Source organism: Erinaceus europaeus, chromosome 17 (assembly GCF_950295315.1).
Source record: "Erinaceus europaeus chromosome 17, mEriEur2.1, whole genome shotgun sequence".
Classification (NCBI taxonomy): Eukaryota; Metazoa; Chordata; class Mammalia; order Eulipotyphla; family Erinaceidae; genus Erinaceus; species Erinaceus europaeus.
In genome coordinates, this window is record NC_080178.1 from 66,699,335 (window position 1) to 66,720,418 (window position 21,084).

At 44.2% G+C, this 21,084-nt stretch overlaps 1 protein-coding gene across 1 annotated transcript; it reads left to right on the forward strand.

Annotated features, from left to right (window-relative positions):
• The first annotated feature begins 658 nt into the window (after positions 1–658).
• Positions 659–20,376, forward strand: TRIM6 (tripartite motif containing 6). The gene is made up of 8 exons (XM_060176939.1): positions 659–744; positions 9,332–9,821; positions 11,379–11,474; positions 13,892–14,122; positions 16,974–16,996; positions 18,461–18,561; positions 19,006–19,032; positions 19,227–20,376. Exons 2-8 carry the CDS (start codon positions 9,399–9,401, stop codon positions 19,787–19,789), a joined length of 1,464 nt encoding a protein of 487 aa, XP_060032922.1. The 5' UTR covers positions 659–744; positions 9,332–9,398; the 3' UTR covers positions 19,790–20,376.
• The last annotated feature ends 708 nt before the right edge of the window (positions 20,377–21,084 follow it).

Consider the following 21,084-nt stretch of genomic DNA (forward strand, 5'->3'; position numbering starts at 1 on the left):
CCTCTATTTCCTTTCCTCCTCTTTCCCTTCCTATCATCTCCTTTTCTCCATTTCTTTCATCTTTCCCTCCTCCCACAATTTCTCTCTGTCTCCATCCAATAATAAATAAATAAATAAATAAATAAATAAATAAATAAAATATTTTTAAAGAGAGGGAGAGAGGCAGAGACACCTGCAGACCTGCTATACCTATCATAAAGCTTTCCCCCTTCAGGTAGGGACTGGGGGCTTGAACCCTGGGCCTTGGGTATTGTAGCATGTGCGCTCAACAAGGTGATACCCCGACCCAGGTATTTTTATATGTAATTCAAAGCCGATATTTGAAAAATGGTTTTGTTGTACAGCGCCACCGTAATGCCCAGTGGATACCTTTTTCAGTTTGTATAACTTGAGGTACTTTTGATTTATTTAGATATTTGAGCGTAGTCATAGATCACATAGGTGCCATTAAACATTGGCATGAGGTCGGAAAGGTCGAATAAAATGAAGACTTTTTTACAAACGCCACCCCTACCTTCAGGCTAGAGGCCACAGGACTCAAAGTGGACCGGGTAGGTGGGCTGCACAGCCCCCCAGCGCGGGCGGGGCACCGCGGCGACCACACCCCTGCGCCCGCTGGACTCACCCGCCCTATCGGCTGCCGGCTCCTCGCCCCGCCCCGCCTCTCCCGCCGGCTTTTTGGCTTCTGGTGGTGGCGGCCGAGCTGCAAATACCCTCGGCTTAGATCCCGGCCGCAGATACCAGGTGAGTGAGCTCATCCACTTTCTGGCCGCCTCAGCTGTCCCCACCAATACCCTGAGCCTGGCCGGCCCTACAGGTGGGGTTCAGGGCTCTCTGGTGGAGAAGGAGCGAGGGGACACCCCCAACCCGCTCTGCAGTTTGAAGTTTTCTCAAGTTTGGGAAGCTGGCCCAGAAGAGCACCTTTGGGACTAAGGGACTGTCTGTGCTAAGGGCAATGGGAAATCAACGCCGGCTTCTGGAGGCTCAAGGGGGGCGGCGGGGCGGGGCGGCTCTGGATGCTTGGGGTGTCGGGGGTGGTCGCCAGCCCCAGGAGTGGCGAGGGTTTGGTGGCCTGCAGCCCTTCCCCCAGCGCTCCGGCTCCAGGAAGTGAGCATCGCTGAGCCTCCACCCAGGGGCTCCGTCCTCCCGGAGGGTGTTGGGAGGTGACCTTGCAGGTCGGTGCAAAGGCCCCCAGGGCAGCCGGCGCCTGGCGCCTGATTTTCACTGCAGGAAACGAAGCCACACGCTGTGGATCGGGGTGAAAAGCCCAAAGAGGAGCGCGCCCGCCCTGTGCTCTTCAGAGACTTGTTTCTTGCTCCCTGCTTGTCTCTGAAGAGCCTTGACCACTTGGTGCAGTTCCCTACCTGAGAGCATCTCTGAGGTCATGGGTCGCGTGCTGTGTCATTTCTGGCAAAGGTGAAAGCGCTGAGATCCCTTTTCTTTCTTCCTTTCTTCCTTACTTTCTTTCTTTTCTTCTCCTTCTTCTCCTTCTCCTTGACCTCCTTCTCCTTCGCCTTCTTTTAAAAATATTTTTATTTATTATTGGATAGAGACTAGGGAAAAATTGAGAAGGGGGAGGAGATAGAGAGGGGCCAGGTGGTGGCGCACCTGGATGAGCGCACATGATGCAATGTGTAAGGACCTGTGTTTGAGCCCCCAGTCCCCACCTGCAGGGGGGAAGCTTCACAAGTGGTGAAGCAGTGCTGCAGGTTTCTCTGTCTCTGTCTCTCTCTGTCTCCTCCTTCCTCTCAACTTCTGGCTATCTCTATCAATAAATAAAGATAAAAGGGAGGGAGCAGCCCTGCTTCACCACTGGCAAATCTTTCCCCCTGCAGGTGGGGACCAGGGGCTTGACACTGGGTCTTTGGGCATTGTAATGTGAGTGCTTAACCAGGTGTGCCACCACCTGGCTCCAGGTCCCTTCTCTTTTGGAGCTCATTGTAGTGATAATTTCTACCGTTTCTTTTTCAGCCTCACTGCAGATGAGTGCAGGGAGACTAGAGACACTGAGATTTAATCATTCAATCGAGAGAGAGAGAGAGAGAGAGAGAGAGAGAGAGAGATTAGTGTGTGGTTAAGAGCAGGGCTGTCCTGGGCTGCCTGTGGTCACCTGGCGTTGACACTCTTGACACTGACGCTCAGATGCTGTGTGATCCCCACCTGCTCCTAGATCAGCAACTTCAGCCCAACTGTCAATAAAATGGACAGAGTTGTATTTATAGCCTACTGTTTCGGTGAGGATGAAGTGAAGCAAAGGCTTAGTAGAACCATAGGAGAGACTATGGCAGAGACTAGCAACTAGTCAGTATTTCAAGTTCTTAACATATGAATGACAAACTCAGCACCTATCTTCTAAAACACACATTTAAAAAAATTCTTTATTGGGGAATTAATGTTTTACATTCAACAGTAAATACTATAGTTTGTACATGCGTAACATTCCCCAGTTTTCCATATAACAATACAACCCCCATTAGGTCCTCTGTCATCCTTCTTGGATCTGTATTCTCCCCACCCACCCACCCCAGAGTCTTTTACTTCGGTGCAATACGCCAATTCCAGTTCAGGTTCTACTTATGTTTTCTTTTCTGATCTTGTTTTTCAGCTTTTGCCTGAGAGTGAGATCATCCCATATTCATCCTTCTGTTTCTGACTTATTTCACTTAACATGAGTTTGAGTTTTTCAAGGTCCATCCAAGAAAATGGTGATGTCGCCATTTTTTATAGCTGAGTAGTATTCATAGGTATATCACAACTTGCTCAGCCACTCTTCTGTTGTTGGACACCTGGGTTGCTTCCAGGGTTTGGCTATTACAAATTGTGCTGCCAAGAACATATGTGTACACAGATCTTTTTGGGTGCATGTGTTGGGTTCCTTAGGATCTATCCCCAGGAGAGGAATTACAGGATCATAGGGTAGATCCATTTCTAGCCTTCTGAGAGTTCTCCAGACTGCTCTCCACAGAGGTTGGACCAATTTACATTCCCACCAGCAGGGCAGGAGGGTTCCTTTGACCCCATACCCTCTCCAGCATTTGCTGCTGTTACCTTTTCTGATGTATGACATTCTCACAGGAGTGAAGTGGTATCTCATTGTTGTCTTTATTTGCATTTCTCTGACAATCAGAGACTTGGAGCATTAATTCATGTGTTTCTCGGCCTTTTGGATCTCTTCTGTGGTGAAGATTCTCTCCATGTCCTCTCCCCATTTTTGGATGAGGTTATTTGGTTTTTTGTTGTTGAGTTTGGCAAGCTCTTTATATATTTTGGTTACTAGCCTCTTGTCTGATGTATGGCATGTAAAAATCTTCTCCCATTCTGAGAAGGGGTCTCTTGGTTTGGGTAGTAGTTTCTTTAGATGTGCAGAAGCTTTTTAATTTGCTATAGTCCCATAGGTTTATGCTTGCCTTAATCTTCTTTGTAATTGGATTTGTTTCATTGAAGATGTCTTTAAAATTTATGTAAAACGCACATTTTTGAAAGCGCAGAGTAGGGACTAAGATATGCTAAGCCACATAAAGGAGAATATGACTGTTGAAATGTGAAGTTAGATTATAAGAGCTTTATTTTATTTTTTTCATATTTTATTTATTTATTATTGAAAAAGATAGGCATAGAAAGTAAGACATCACTCTGATACATGTGCTGCCAGGGATCAAACTCAGGACCTCATGCTTTACAGTCCAATGGCATATCTATCCACTGTGCCACCTCCTGGACCACACAAATGCAAGAGTTTTAAAATTAGGAATTAAAAGAAGGACCCAGATGTTGCATTATCTACCATTCAGGAGGGAAAAAAAACTTGTGGATGACATTTTAAGAGCTTGCAAAATTACTAGAGTGTTGCATTTCTGAAATGGGGGGTGGTAGTGAGGGAAATGGCAGCAGTTTTTTTGAAATTTTGGAAAAGTGACAGAAACTGATTATATTCCAATATGTATTGAATGCCACTTGCTCCATACAGTAGGTTAAAATGGAATTTAACCCTACTCAAAATTAATAATAATACTACTCCCAAAGCACGAGAACCCAACGTTCAGTAATGCAATTGCCACTTGTTTAGACAACACTTTCACAAGGAAAACCCTGCCCATCTTTTTTCTTTCACTCTGAGCCCCTGGCCAGAACCAGCCTTTAATATTTCTAGCCCAGTCACTCATTGACTTTATTTGAAAACATTAAAAAAAATTTTTTTTGTTATCTTTATTTATTGGATAGAGACAGCCAGAAGTCAAGAGGGAAGTGGGGCGGGGATAGAGAGGAAGAGAGACACCCGCAGCCTTGCTTCATCACTCGTGAAGCTTTCTCCCTGCAGATGGGGACCGGGGACTCGAACCTGGGTCCTTGTGCACTGTAACATGTGCACTCAACCAGGTGCGCCAACACCTGGCCCCTTTGAAAACATTTTTTGGTTATCCAGTTGTGAACCCCCATTCTACTAGATGCTTCCGATCTAAATATGACTCTTCTGGGCCTCCCACATGGTCCTTACCCCACCACATCCTGTTCTAGCTATTTTCTACATAACTTGCTTCTTGGGAAAAGATGCCGTCTTACCTGAGGCTAGGCAGCAGAAACCTTTCTGTGCTTAAGAATCACCTGGAGACTTTCAAGTGCTCACCCTGAAAAGAATATGGAATTTAACTAAGATATGGTCCTGGAGGTGGCACAGTGGATATGCCATTGGACTCTAAAGCATGAGGTCCTGAGTTTGATCCCTGACAGTACATGTATCAGAGTGATGTCTGATACTTTCTCCGCCTATCTTTTTCAATAATAAATTAATAAAATAAAGATCTCATAATCTAACTTCACATTTCAACAGTCATATTCTCCTTTACACAGCTTACCATAGTTTAGTTAAATTATAAATTGTTAGCAGACTAGTTGACCGTTTTTACAGGAACAGGTTTTAACTGGTTCCTCTGGTCTTTAAAAAAAGTCTCTTTGATTTGCTAATTTAGTCCTTAAAACTCTGGAATAGACCCTGCAATCTGCTCTCCAGCAGACAGATTGCCCATATTCCCTGCTCATTCTTCTTCTAGCTTTTGCCCTTCTTCCGTAGCCAGTCAACAGCGTCAGGTTGAGCCTAATGTAAAGTTTCGAGACCTCCTTTGAATCTGGAGAGGTGGCAGTCATTGACTATGTGGGTCATAGTCTGTCTGGAGCCGCAGGGGCAGTTCGGGTCGTCTCTGGCTCCCCAGCGATGGAACATGGCGCACCGGCCATGGCCTGTTCGATAGCGATTGAGGAGGGCCCAATCATAACGTGCTAGGTCAAAGCCGGGTTGACGCTTGCAGGGGTCTGTGATGAGGTGTTTGTTCTTTACCTCAGCTGACTGCCAACTCTGTTTCCAAGAGACTGGAACAGAGAAGTTCAGTGTAGGCGTAGGGGACCAGACATGGCCTCAGTTGGCTTCTTTTTGGTCTCTGGGCAGCCAGTGATGCAGAAGCTACCTGTATGTGAGTGAAGGATACTCACACATTTCTTACTGGATACTCTCCTTAATACTTTCTTCCTTTCTCCAATTTATACCCTTTGACAAAACGCTTGCATTTTTCTTCTGTTCAGACCTATCTCTTAAATATCTATAGGTGTGCATTAGGCCAAATAAACAACAAGAAAAAGTATTACAGAAATAAAATGGGGCAAAAGAAAAGAAAATATAATGGAGCCATATCTATAATTTAAAAACTTCTAGTGACCTTAGTAAAAATAAACAGAAACAAGTGAAAAGGATCGGTTGACTCTTATGTATTCATTCTCTCTTGTCTTTTACCCATTATCTAAAAAACCAATAAGTACTTAAATAACTAAAGGAATCCACTGGGGATGCTGGAATTGTGTTGTTGCAAAGCTGTGGCAGCAAGAGGTGGGGTAGGGAAGCGGGAAAATCCCACAAGTTGGTTCCGGTAGAGTGATAGCATGTGTGAGCATGTCTTAGCTCCATGCGAAGGGGCAGAGCTTTCTCATGAAGGGACGTGGTCACAGAGAGTGGAGGAAGGTCAGAGAGCCATGCAGACGTCAGGATGAGGGTTCTTCCTGAAAGCAGGAACAGCAAGGATAAACATTCTGAGGCTGCAGCATACTTTGGTGGTTTTAAGATTGCTGAGTGTGATTTGATGGATTCAGAAACTCAAAACAGGCGTGGCTCACAGAAGGCCCCTGTTCTCCAGGGCTTCTTCGTGTCCATCCATCCAGTAGGAGGAACAGGAAAGCGTAGTCACTGCCTATAGAAGGGTGTGATTTGATATCGAATATGAGCTAGAATGATAACATTGATTTTTAAAATTTATTTATTTATTTATTTTTATTTTTCACCACTCCTGTCATCAAAGGTCTGTGTCCTCATCCTCACCCCCATAGATCACCACTCTAATTCTCCCATGGTCTTTGATATAGGTTGACATTTTGTTTTTTCACATTCATATACTCAATTCTCTATATTCCGCCTACGAGTGAAACCATTTTGTAGCTGTCTTTCACCTCCTGACTTGCTTCACTGACATAATCTTCTCCAGTGCCATCCACTTAATCCCAAAGGACACATCTTTTTTTAAAAAAAAAAAATTATTTATTTATTCCCTTTTGTTCCCCTTGTTTTATTGTTGTAGTTATTATTGTTGTTATTGATGTCGTCGATGTTGGATAGGATAGAGAGAAATCAAAAGAGGAGGGGAAGACAGAGAGGGGGAGAGAAAGACAGACACCTGCAGACCTGCTTCACAACCTGTGAAGCGACTCCCTTGCAGGTGGGGGGTCGGGGCCTCGAACTGGGATCCTTATGCCGCTCCTTGCTCTTTGTGCCACGTGCGCTTAACCCGCTGTGCTACCGCCCAACTCCCTAGGACACGTCTTTTTTTAAAAAAATGTTTATTTAGGTTTTGGGACTTTGTTAGAAAGTGAACCACCTGAGATGAAATTAGAGTATACTATGAAAGGAAAGGTCTCACCTGAGTAATGAAGCTGAAGGGTTGTCATTCCATATGTGAAGTCTCTGGACACAGTCTGAAGTGAAGCATGTTGAGGTGGCAATTGTTGCATTGGTTAGGTTGTGATTGGCGGATACAATATTATTTGATATGGATTGGGAGAGGCATACGGGAAAGTGGGCCCTATCCAAGGTTTCCAGGACTGGGGGAAATAGGGGCTCTATAGTGGAGATGTGAGGTTCCTGCTGTCTTAGGGTTCAAAGAGACAATCGATAGTTAATGTTATCATCACATTATTTGGTAATTGGGTTAACTTTGAAAAGTCCTTTTGTTAGGGTTTGCTGTACAGTACCCAGTATCTTATATATAGCTGTGCTATTGGATGCTTCTGATCTACTTGGTCTAGGCTTTTGAGAGAGTCTGCGTATCAAATACACAGCCTATATATTAAAAAGATTCAGTTTGTGTTTTGAAAAACTTTGAGACATACAATTGACTTTACCCCTCTCATATTAATTAACTAGATATGCACCAGTTTCTGTGAGAGAGAGCATATCTTCACACGTATCTATAAACTACTGCAAAATATATACCTGAAAGCAGAAGTACACTAGAGCTTGCAGTGAGTACCCCCCTAACACTTCCTCTCCACTAATCCAAGCTTTGGGTCCATGATTGCTCAACAATTTGTTTGGCTTCCTATGTTAACTCTCTTTTCAGTCACCAGGTTCCAGATGCCATCAGGATGCTGGCCAGGCTTCCCTGGATTGAAGACCCCACCAATGTGTCCTGGAACTCAGCTTTCCCAGAGACACACCCTACTAGGGAAAGAGAGAGGCAGACTGGGAGTATGGACCGACCAGTCGACATCCATGTTCAGCGGGGAAGCAATTACAGAAGCCAGACCTTCTACCTTCTGCAACCCACAATGACCCTGGGTCCATGCTCCCAGAGGTATGGAGAATGGGAAAGCTATCAGGGGAGGGGGTGGGATATGGAGATTGGGTGGTGGGAATTGTGTGGAGTTGTACCCCTCCTACCCTATGGTTTTGTTAATTAATCCTTTCTTAAATAAAAAGGAAAGAAAGAAAGAAAGAAAATGTTTATTTATAAAATGGAAATATTGACAAGACCATTGTTTAAGAGGGGTACAATTCCACACAGTTCCCACCACCAGAACTCTGTATCCAATCCCCACCCTTGGTAGCTTTCCTATTCTTTATCCCTCTGGGAGCATGGACCTAGGATCATTGTGGTGTGCAGAAGGTGGAAGGTCTGGCTTCTGTAATTGCCTCCCTGCTGAACATGGGCATTAGCAGGTGGATCCATACTCCCAGCCTGTCTCTCTTTCCCTAGTGGGGCAGGGCTCTGGAGAGGCGGAGCTCTAGGACACATTGGTGAGGTCATCTGCTCAGGGAAGCCAGGCTGGCATCATGGTAGAATCTGGAACCTAGTGGCTGAAAAAGTTAAGATATAAATCATAGCAGGGAGTAGATAACATAAAAGACTCTCATACCTGAGGCTCCAAAGTTCCAGGTTCAATATTCTGAACCACCATAAGCCAGAGCTAAGCAGTGCTCTGGTTAATAATAATAATAATAATAATAATAATAATAATAATAATAATAATAATAAAAGATGTAACTCAGAACAAATTGTTGACTAATCATGAACCTAAAGGCAAGAATATTGCAAATGAAGATTTGGGGGGTGTCTTCATTTTGGAAAAAGCTGTTAGGTCTATTTTAGATACATTCCAAGGGAGCCATGACTTTACTAGTTTTTGCCTGAGTCTGACAGCTAACACGTAGGTGGACCCAATGCATTGTCTCAGGAGATGGTGTAGTTGGAAAAAGGACTAGGAAGCTGGATCAGGGAAGAGAGTAGCTCCCAAATATGGGGAAAGTATATAAATATTGTTAACTGTAAACCCCATTGATTTGATCTGGGGCCCATAGTCAGCACAAGAGCCTACATAACCTCTGCATCCCTGTAGGTCTGTGGTCACAGCTAAGAACATTCTAGGCTGCACTAATTTCAGGACCCATCTTCCTCGAATGGTAGAGTATTGTTGCCCAACCTCCCTTCGGAGCATGGAACAGTCCCTACCCTTGTTGATCCACATTGAGGGCAAGGTCCTATGGGGGTCCATTATTTTGTTCCTGTATCACCTTTTTCTTTTTTTTTTTTTTTTTAATTCCTCTATTGAGTGTATGTCCCATGACTTGTTTATCCAGTCATCTGTCACAGGGTATTTTGGTTGTTTGTAATATTAAATCTTGAAGTTAGAATGAAGAACCTTTGTAAAGCAATCTCTCTATCCAAGACAGTAAGCCTCCTCCTTTTCTCCTACCCTATTTGTTGTTGTTATTGTTACTATTTTTCCATCTATGCAGGGTTTTGTAATCAGGAAGCACCTTAACAGTCAGGGGTGGGCAGGCCACAGCCAGAAGAGTGACTACAATGACATCAGCAGTACTGGTGGACATACAAGAAGAGGTGACATGCCCTATCTGCTTGGAGCTCCTGACAGAACCCCTCAGCATAGACTGTGGCCACAGCTTCTGCCAGGCCTGCATCACGACAAATAGCAAGGAATCTGTGATTGGCCAAGAAGGGGAGACCAGCTGCCCTGTGTGCCAGACCAGCTACCAGCTCGGGAACTTGCGGCCTAATCGGCATCTGGCCAGCATAGCAGAGAGACTCAAAGAGGTGGCTCTGAGCTCAGGGAAGCCGTTGATGGCGATTCTGTGCGCACACCATGGAGAGAAACTCCAGCTCTTCTGCAAGGACGATGGGAAGGTCATTTGTTGGCTGTGTGAGAGGACCCAGGAGCATCGAGGTCACCAAACCTTCCTCATGGAAGAGGTCGCCCAGGAGTATCAGGTGGGAGGCAAGGCTAGAACTAGGGCCTTGGGAGTCAGGCCGTAGCATAGCAGGTTAAGTACACAAGGCTCAAAGCGCAAGGACAAGCGGAAGGATGCTGGTTCGACTCCCTGGCTCCCCACCTACAGGGGAGTGACTTCACAAGTGGTGAAGCAGGTCTGCAGGTGTCTATCTTTCTCTCGCCCTCTCTGTCTTCCCCTCCTCTATTTCTCTCTGTCCTATCCAACAACGACAACAGCAACAATGATGATAATAATAACAATAACAATGATAAACAAGAGCAACAAAAGGGAATAAATAAATATTTATTAAAAGAAAAAAGGAACTGGGTCCCTGGGCAGAAGGCTCTTCAGCAGATTTATTTGCACTCCTCCCATTTGGCTGTAGGGTGAACCCCAGAAAATACTCCTTGGAGCAAGACTAGAACTCTGAGCCAGTGAAATAACTCACTTGGATATTGGAATACTGTGCCGCTTCACCATGTATGTGACCCAGGTTCATGCTCAGCATTGAAGGAAATTTTGATGCTGTGAACACTTTCACAGTGTCTCTTTCTGCCTTTTCTGCTGCTCTGTCTTAAGAAGAAAGAAAAAAAAGTAGAGCTTATTCTCTGTCCCACCCCCCACCCTCCCTCCAGGGTTATATCACTGGGCGTGGTGCCTGCATTATGAATCCACTGCTCCTGGCGGCCATTTTTTCCATTTTATTGGATAGGACAGAGGGAAATGGAGAGAAGAGGGCAAGATAGAGAGAGGGGAGAAGAAAGATAGACACCTGCAGAACTGCTTCAACATGGGAGTCCAGTGGCAGGTTAAGTGCACGTGGCGCGAAGGGCAAGGACCCGGCAAGGATCCTGGTTTGAGCCCCCGGCTCCCCTCCTGCAGGGGAGTCGTTTCACAGGCAGTGAAGCAGGTCTGCAGGTGTCTATCTTTCTGTCCCCCTCTCTGTCTTCCCCTCCTCTCTCCATTTCTCTCTGTTCTATCCAACAACGATGACATCCATATCAACAATAATAATTATAACAATAAAACAAGGGCAAAAAAAGGGAAACTAAATAAATATTTTCAAAAAAATTAAAAAAAAAAAACTGCTTCAACACTTGTGAGGTGACTCCCTTGCAGGTGGGAAGCCGTGGGCTCAATCTGGGATCCTTGCATCATACCTTGCACTTCATACTATGTGCGCTTTACCCTGTGCACCACTGCTTGGCCCCCAAGCTTAGTCTCTTTTCGCTGCCCAAGCTCAGCTCTGCATGTTATGAGTAGAGCTGACTGCTCAGAGTTCATGGCGGCAGGCATGAAAGAGTGTGGGGAAATGTTGGCAGTGAAAGTAAAGGACTTAAACTGCTATGTAGTTGGGTTCTTTCTCTGAGAGGAAAGAGAGTGAGTTGAATGCACTGGTTTCCACGTCCTTTCTGTATAAATCCATCATCCATCTTCCCAGTTCTTCATTCCAGGGCAGAACAAGCTTCTCTTGAAGCCAGGATGAACTCTGCTTTAGTCACTCCATACAGAAACTGATTTAATGCTTGACCCACCACTGTTTTACTCCTTCCAGGAGAAGTTCCAGGAGTCCCTGAAGAAGTTGAGGCAAGAGCAGCAGGAAGCTGAGAAACTGAATGCTGTCATTAGAGAGAAGAGAGCATCCTGGAAGGTCAGGCGCCCCCTGAGGGTGTCTTAGGAGCTAGGATGACATGGGGCATGGGAGCCAGTGAAGAGGAGGCCTGGTTCTGTCTGCTCCCTGATCTGGCTACAGCTTCCCTTTCCGACACTTCTGTTACCTTCCAATCAAATATCTAGTTTTATTGTAGACAGAAAGAAGCGGAGTGAATAAAAGGTGATGGTAAGGGGGGTCATGCGGTGGCGCACCTGGTTAAGTGCTCACATTACAGTGCACAAGGGCCCAGGTTCAAGCTCCTGGTCCCCACCTGCGGCTTCACAGTGATGAAGCAGGGCTGCAGGTGTCTCTCTCTCTCTGTCTCTCCTCTCAATTTCTCTCTGTCTCTATCCAATAATAAATAAATAAATAAATAAATAAATAAATAAATAAATAAAACAAAACAAAACAAAATAAAATAAAATAAAGGAACATGGCCAGGGATAAGGAGGTGGCTGAGTAGGAGACACGTGTTTTGATGAGTGAGACTTGGGGTTCCATTCCCAGAATTGCATGTGATGGAACAAGGCTTTCTCTTGATCATAAGAATCAATAAAAAGAGAAAAGAAAAGAAAAAAAAAAGCCAAAGAAGTAACTCAGTGGCTCAGTCTCCATCCTCATGTAAAATGATGGAACTGTGCTCTGATCTTTCTCTCCTTTCATAATTGAAAAAGAGCAGAGAGGGAGGGGGAGGAAAACGTTTTTTATTATTTTTATTTTAAATCTTTTTTTAAAATTTATTTATTGGGGAATTAATGTTTTACATTCAACAGTAAATACAAGTAAACTTTTTTTTTTTTTACACCAGAGCACTGCTCAGCTCTGGCTTATGGTGATGCAGGGGATTGAACCTGGGACTTTGGAGCCTCAGGCAGGAGAGTCTCTTTGCATAACCATTATACAATCTACCCCTGCCCTACTTTTTAAAAATTGAAAATGGACATAGCCAATGGGAATTCAAGAAATTTTAAAATATTTTTTAATTTATTCATTTGTTGGATAGAGACAGAAATTGAGATGGAAAGGGGAGACAGGGAGGGACAAAGGCACCTGCAGTTCTGCTTCACCACTTGTGACTGGAATTCAGATTTTTTATATTTCTTTTTTTTTATTCCCTTTTTTTTGCCCTTGTTGTTTACTGTTATAGTTGTTGTCATTGTTGGATAGGACAGAGAGAAATGGATAGAGGAGGGGAAGACAGAGAGGGAGAGAAAGATAGACTCCTACAGACCTGTTTCACTGTCTGTGAAGTGACTCCCCTGCAGGTGGGGAGCTGGGGCCTCAAACCAGGATCCTTATGCCAGTCTTGTGCTTTGTGCCACGTGCACTTTACCCACTGTGCTACCGCCAGACTCCGGGAATTCAGATTTTTAAATCATTTACATAGCTTAGGAACCATGGCCATTAGTGACCCCAAATTCTTGATCCTGGACCTAATCCTACAGCTTCAAGCTTTGAAACTTGGAAAGACTGTTGATGCACAGGCTAGTAATTTCTACCTTCTCAGGCGGCGAGGCTTATGTAAAAACTGAGAGGCCAAGGAGGAACCTTCAGTTTAGGTCAGAAATCACAGCCTGTGTAGGAGGCCTAGATAAGACCACCTGGGGACAGTGATGTGGGGAAGGTTGAGGGGAGAACGAGTTCTGCAGAACTTATACCCTCGGACTGTTCCTCCTCTATCAGCCAGGAAAGCAGTTGCTGGGCCTAATTCCCCAGCTTTTTTTTTTTTTTTTTTTTGCCTCCAGGGCTATCCCTGGGGCTTGGTGCCTCAAATCCACTGCTCTTGGCCACTTTTTTTTTTTTTTTTCCATTTTATTGGATAGGACAGAGAGAAAGTGAGAGAGGAGCGGGAGATAGCGAGGGAGAGAGAAAGACACCTGCAGACCTGCTTCACCACTCCTACAGATGGGGAAGGGGGACTCGAACCCAGGATCCTTTTGCTTCATACTTCTTCTTCTTCTAGCGTTTGCCCTTCTTCTGTAGCCAGTCAACAGCGTCAGGTTGAGCCTGATGTAAAGTTTCGAGACCTGCTTTGAATCTGGAGAGGTGGCAGTCATTGACTATGTGGGTCATAGTCTGTCTGTAGCAGAACGCGTTTGGTTTGCCCCTCAACATTAAGTTGGAGGACTCAAAGAGCAGGACCAACAGCTTGAAAGCTGTCAGGAGCTGCTTGTTACTGGCTTTGAAAGTGACTAGGATCCATGTGGATTCAGTCGGCTAGGAAGGATCGTCAGTTTCCCCAATGGATGGGTACTCACGAGATGCACCACGGGAAGGTCGATCCAATGCATCCCATGCTTCATACTACATGTGCTTAACGGAGTGGGCCACCACCCAGCCCCCTCCTCACCCTTTCCATAGAAGCCTACCAGTCCAACAGATTAACATCCTCTTCCTCCTCCTTGTTCCTGCAGAATCAAGTGGAACCGGAGAGACACAGGATACAGACAGAATTTAGTAAGTTAAGAAGCATCCTGGATAAAGAAGAGCAGCGGCAGCTGAAAAAGCTGGAGGAAGAAGAAAGGAAGGGCTTGAATCTTCTAGAACAGGCAGAGCAGGAGTTGATCCTGCAGAGCCAGTCACTGGGCCAGCTGGTGTCTGATCTGGAGCGTCGGTGTCAGGGCTCAACCATGGAACTGCTGCAGGTCAGGCTCCCACCAAGGTGCCTCCCACGCAGAGGGTCGAGACAGGAGGAGATGATCTTTCTTGTGTCGAGGGGCAAGCCTGGTGGGTAGGAGGGTCAAGAACCAAAGTTCCTTTGCAGTAAGCCATGCAGAGAGTCTCGGTTTTCTTTTTATTTATTGGATAGAGACAACCAGAAATTGAGAGGGAGAGAGACGTCTGCAGCACTGCTTCAGCACTTGTGAAGCTTTCCCCCTGCGGGTGGGGACGGGGGGCGGGGGGGGGGCCTCATTTCCTTGAGCACTGTAACATGTAAGCTCAATCAGGTACGCCACCACCTGGCCCTTGGAGCGTCTCATTTTTATTTTATTTATTACAAAGTCATCTAAAACTCTGCCCTGTAGGAAGGAGAAGGTCCATTTTAGTCAGTGTCAGTCCGCAACAGCATTTTGTCAGTCTTACACTGTTGACAGTTGGCCCCACACTTCATTCATTGCTACTCAGAGGCTGCCCTACACACTGTAAAAGATTGAGCATCAACTCTGGTCTCTTCACACAAGATTCCACTACCCCACATTCAACTGTGATAACCAAAATCCCTTCCAGGCAGCCACATATCCTGGGAGCTGCACATTATACCTCCCTGGTCCAGAACACTGGGGGCATTAGATAGCTGTTATCTCTGACTCTGCGCTGGGATTTGCCAGGGCCTTTACAACCCAGGTTATTCACACAGTACTTAGAAAGTCTTAATGCCACCACCAGTCCTTTGCTTTCATGCTCTTCCCAAGAACAGAGCCATGTCACACAGAAGTTTGACCAGATCTTTGGAGGTTCTGGTCTGTGCACATGCAGGTTTTGTTTTATTTTTTTAAAATCAAATATGGAGAGATCTGATGGAGCGACTTGAACTGAGGTTGAAATCTGCACAGCTGTTTCCCACATAGATTGAAGAGTAGTGTGTGAGGCTGAAACATTCTGGAAACTTCAGGCTGCTCCTTGTTTTCTGTGTGCCTTCTTAATTTCTTCTGCACACTCCCTTTTCTGGTAGAAGAATCACTGTCTTGCTTATTCTCGGGGCCACGGTGTTGGGAGCTTAGGGTATTTCTTTTCCACCTGCAGGAACTTTTTTCCTCTTTTCACTGCTTCTGGTTTCATGGCTTCACCATTGTCTTCTTGGCCATTGTTCTCCCTTTGCTGTTGGGTTATCCTAAGACTTTCTCCATACCCCTTTGTCCTAGGATACCCCTTCTATAATGACTCTTCAAACTCAAGATATTACTGTGTAAATATAAAGTCTCCAGTTTGTATCCCTAGGTCAGCTGACTTTCTGGACTCCCACACCCATCATCAGCATGCTGCCTGATGGCCACTGTAATTTCTGTTTTCTCAGTGAATTTTTCCAGAATTTACCCGTCATTCATGATCTTCCTTTTTTTTTTTTTTTTTTTTTAAAATCTCTATGATATTGTTACTCATTAAGATATGATAGCTGGATATGGCCACCGTTTTTCCAGTTCCAGAGTGTGAACCCTTAGAATAAAGTTAACAGAGTGTAGAGGATCTGTGAAGTTTCTTACTGACTGATCATTTGAGCTCCTCACTGCAGCCATGTTTGGTTGATATAAGCTGAGATGTTTCCTATAAATTGTTAGCTCTGCCACTTTCTGGATCCAAACCAATTTGAGTTCCATTTCTGTGGATGGCAGTTAATAGTCCCTGGTATAAACAAGAGAGTTATGCCTGTATTACTCAGGTCAAACTACCAGCCTTTTCTGTAGTTACTAAAGTGTATAAGACTTAGGTCAGGGAGACTAAATAGGCCATACTTCTCAAATCAGGCAGCAGTGATGATGGTGGGCAGCAAGTGGCTAAGTGATGCTTAGGGAGTGAAATAAACTAGCTCGGTCAAAGTCAGAGTGAATATAAAGTGTTTGGGGTGGTACGTTGTCGAAAGTGGGTGACTGTAGATGCTTGTGTCATTGACCTCATGATAGCGCAAAAAGTAAGTTTGTCTTTTTAAACATCTTGAGTTTGTGACTCATTTGCTGGGGTACATAAGAGGTTTGAGCAGAAGTAGTAGAAGTCCTCAATCCACGCATATATGTTAAGATCAAGCAAAATAGAGCAAGTTAATACAGAGAAGGTAGAGGACTAGATGAGTGAGGCTTGAAAAACAATTGTATTTAAGACCTTTGTATCCTTGGCATCACTGTAAACATCTCAAGGACACAACATTATGGATTACTTATGCAAGATTAATAGATGAAGGGCAGATACTTTTAAAAATATTTTACTTCATTTTATTAATTTTTTCTTAAGTTTTTAAAAAATATTTATTCCCTTTTGTTGCTCTTATTGTTTTATTGTTGTAGTTATTATTGTTGTTGGATAGAACAGAGAGAAATGGAGAGAGGAGGGGAAGACAGAGAGGGGGAGAGAAAGCTAAACACCTGCAGACCTGCTTCACCACCTGTGAAACAAACTCCCTGCAGGTGGGGAGCCAGGGGCTAGAACCAGGATCCTTACGCTTTGTACCACATGTGCTTAACCCACTGTGCTACCACCTGACTCTCTTCATTTTATTTTAATGAGAGAAAGACCGCAACACTGCTCAGCTCTGAATTACAGTGGTACTGAGGAATGAACATTAATAAATGGAAGCATTCCCAACATCCCTCTATGGGGTCCACCTGAGTTCTTACCTTGACTTGGTAGCTTTCATCTTGGGATCATTTTTACTTTGACTAAATCACAGGGCAGTGTGGGGGTGGGGGTAGGGGTGTGTGTGGGGGAATTAGGCATGTGACGAAGCTGTACTAGAAGACAAGGCCTTTTACTCCTTGACTTAAATCTGTCTCTTTCCTCCCTCAGGATGTGAGTGATGTCACGAAAAGGTATGTGTAGGAAAACACAAAGTGGTTGCCTTAGATTCACAAAAGATCCCGGCAGGGATAGTGTTATCTTGAAATCCTTGGGAAAGGAAAGAAAAATTCCAAGGCAGGAAAAGATTGAGGACAGTGGTATCTTGTGTCATGTACCAGGAGAACTTTTGGATCCTTTAAATAAAGGGAACAGCCTATCTCCTATGGTAATAGAATCTGAGTGATGGGTGGTCACAGATTGGAGCTAATGCATGAAGGGTCTCAGTGACTCCCCTAGTACACTAGATCGGATTCTAGTGGCTTAAGAGCTACCTCAAAATGCATAGGGATTCTTTCTTGTTCTGTTCCATCGTATGGGAATTTCCTTTCTGCCTTGTTTTCCCAGATCTAACAATCAAATCTTGCAGTCTCTGCTTTAAATTCCCCGTTCTTGCTTGGCTACAGAACAATTTAGGCTTTGCTCTTAGCTCTCTTCAGACTTCCGTTGTCCTCAGTTCCACTGAAAACATAGGCCTGCAGTCTTGAGAAGAGTAGATTTGGCCCTGGAACAAAACATCTCTTTTCTATATCTTGAATCAGGTGTGTCTAGAGTAGCTCACATACCTGCCACCTTCAGACTCCTTGTAGACACATGAAATGTGGGGGTCTTTTGTCCCTTCTGAAGTCTTCCTTTGGAGGTGAGCACATTTCTTTTCTTGGGCTGATATTTTATTTCCTGATACTCTTAAGACCCTACCAGCGGGCTTCTGATGTGCAGCCTCTCCACAGACATCTCCAGTCTTTCATGGTAGACGATCCAAGAGGGTATAAACATTTTAAGCATTTCCTATCTTTGAAACAGCAGAGTTTTTGTTTGTTTGTTTGCTTTTGTTTTTTCGCCTCCAGCTCAGTGCCTGTTCCATGAATCCACTTCTCTTGTGGCCACCTTTTCAATTTTTGGATTGGTAGAGAGAAACTCAGAGGGGATGGGGAAGATAGAAAGGTAGAGAAAAAGATAGACACCTACAGACCTGCTTCACCACTTGTGAGGTGACTCCCCCCCCACCCCGCAGGTGGGTAGCTGGGGGCTCAAACCAGGATTCTTGAGTGAGTCCTTGTGCTTCGTACTACGTGCACTTGACCGGTTGTGCAGCCTCCCGGCCCCAAGAATTTCTAGCTATTATTTCATCTACATTTATATAATCTCTAAGATATATAGAAAAAAGGGGAAATATTATACTTCATACAAAAGGGAAAACCTTAACAAGGGCCTCAAGAGGTTAGATCTTTTGAAAGTTTACACAGATGGTGAAAAATCAATTTACTTACGTTCTTCCGGTGGCATTGCTAGGGTCCTTTGCAAAATCATGCTAATTTTCTTCAAAAAAAGAAAGAATGTTAAAAGGCACCAGTTTCTTGGAAGATGAGAGAGAGAAGTGCTGAAGGAACCAAAGGGGAGTGGTGGTGTAGGAGATTCATAAGGTCTGTTCTCTCTAGGAGTGAGGTCTGGACCCTGAAGAGACCAGACACGCTGCCAACCAAGCTAAACAGTGGATTTCGAGCCCCAGATCTGAAAAAAATGCTGCGAGTGTTTAGAGGTGAGAGAATTCACTGGGCAAAATTTGAATGCGGGATAAATGTCAATTAAGAAGGAAATACTAGAGGCTATTACTGGCACTTGGATATGTGGGGATAAAGACACCAAGTACTGAAGCCTGCCCGAGTACACTGGATGGGATTCTAGTAGCTTAAGAGCTACCTCAAAATGCATAGGGATTCTTCCTTTATCTGTTCCATCCTGTGGGAATTTCCTTTCTGCCTTGTTTTCCCAGATCTGACAATCAGATCTTGCAGCCTCTGCCTTAAATTTCTCTTTCTTTCTTGGTCGGCTACAAAACAATTTAAGCTTCTAAATTGTTGGAAGGAATGACCAACTCAATTCTCACAGAATTCCCTGCCTCACAGCTCTGTCAGGTAAAGGGTTGAGGTATCAGAATGGAAGCTGTGGGGTTCCATATATTATCCACTCTTTATCATTACAGACTTGACAGATGTCCAGAGCTACTGGGGTGAGTAGAAACTACAGCCTCTTTGAGATTGCCTCCTTCACATGTTCTCCCCTCAACAAGGCCCACACCCCTCAGCCATAAGTTGCTGATACTCGCCTGCATGCTCCTCCCCACCACGCACTTCCGCTTCCTCCCACCCCCTTGCCATATTTCCACATACCCACCCTCATCTACCCGGGCTTCTTTTGTTACAGTGGACGTGACCCTGAACCCATACACAGCTACTTTAAATCTTGTGCTGTCTAGAGACCTGAGGCAAGTGAGGTATGTGGGTGGTGAGCTGCCTGGGTCTCCCCTGGATGAGTATTATGACTGCAGTGTCCTGGGCTCTCAGCACTTCTCCTCAGGAAAGCATTACTGGGAAGTCGACGTGACCAGGAAGACTGAGTGGATCCTGGGTGTGTGCACCCACTCCACGGAACCTACATTGTCTCTCAGTCAGTTTTCACACGGTCGGAATGCTTACTCTAGATACCAACCCCAGAGCGGATACTGGGTGATTGGGTTGCATCATGAGCATGAATATCGAGCTTACGAGGACTCTTCCACTTCCCTGCTCCTCTCCATGACAGTGCCCCCTCGCCGCGTTGGGGTGTTCTTAGACTATGAAGCTGGCACTGTTTCCTTTTATAATGTCACAAACCACGGCTTCCCCATCTACACCTTTTCAAAGTATTACTTTCCTACCACCCTCTGTCCATATTTTAATCCCTGCAACTGTGTCGTTCCAATGACCATGCGTCGCCCAAGCTCTTGAACATTCTCCACTCTCAGCCGATGACAGGTCTGAAGTGGGTAGATGGGAGAAAGCTTTCAACGTTTCGCCGTTAAACATGAAATCTAATAGAAGTACCTTATGGATCAAATGTACAAAGCTGTCAATTGATTTGCTACAAGTTGTTAACTCTCAGTGAACATTTGGGTTTCAGGAGAGTATCTCTAAGATAATTGACTTGTTTTTACTCGGCAGTTGGAATACATTTTTTTCAGTTGTAAATCTAACACAGATTCCTAAAATAAAACACTTGTTATTCTTCATATGCAATACTGTATTCCTTTTGTCGATAAATTGCTTAGGTTGTGTGTGTTTTTTTTTTTAACATGTTACCTCTTTTTTTTTTTTATCTTTCAATTTTTTTTGTATTATCTTTATTTATTTATTAGATAGAGACAGCCGGAAATCAAGAGCTGAGCAATAAGTGTGGTATACAAAGTGCTGAGTCAGTTGTGAAGATTGTAGGCCCATAAAGAAAATGATGGTCAACACATTTTTTTTTTTTTTAAACCAGAGTACTGCTTAGCTCTGGCTTATGGTGGTGCAGGGGATTGAACCTGGGACTTTGGAGCTTCAGGCATGAGAATCTCTTTGCATAACCATTATGCTATCTACCCCTGCCCCTGGGCAACACATTTATTGTCACATTTGTGTCAACTAGCTTTTGGACTATGCAGAATATAACCCTGATAATTAACAACTATGTGGCAGGACATTGCTTTAAGTGAACGAGTAGACTGTACTTCTTACGTGCTGCCTTTTTTCCCCCCCAATTCCTAGCAGGCTCAGAATTCCACAAATATTGCTTCACTAGTATATGTAATATCCTTTAACAGAGTAAATATTATTTAAGAAATTTACATTATTTTTAAGTTACTAGCATGCTATTACTGTTTACTAGAGCACTGCTCAGCTCTGGCTTGTGCTGGTTCTGGGGATTGAACCTGGGACCTCTGAACATGAGTCCTGAAATTCTTTGCACAACCACTATGCTAGCCCTCTTTTGTAAATTGTAAAATCGTGAAATATTTTCTTTGAAATAATTTTAAATAAGTTATTAGGATGACAGTGGTTTTATGTGAAGTTTTTATATATACATATATGCTAGATATAGAATTCATGTTTATTAGGTGCCCTTGAATATCTTATACATAAAACGTTGATGTATCCATTGGTTTAGAGTTCTAGAAATACTATTGCAGGTCTCAGTCTTTTTTTTATGAACATTTTATGAAATGTATTTTATCTTAAAATATGATATCTTAAATATTTTAAAA

Coding starts and splice junctions, on each gene's coding strand:
- TRIM6 (XM_060176939.1), top strand. CDS start 9,399: ATGACATCAGCAGTACTGGTGGACATACAAGAAGAGGTGACATGCCCT. Junction 9,822..11,378: donor AGGTCGCCCAGGAGTATCAG/GTGGGAGGCAAG, acceptor TACTCCTTCCAG/GAGAAGTTCCAGGAGTCCCT. Junction 19,033..19,226: donor AGATGTCCAGAGCTACTGGG/GTGAGTAGAAAC, acceptor CTTTTGTTACAG/TGGACGTGACCCTGAACCCA.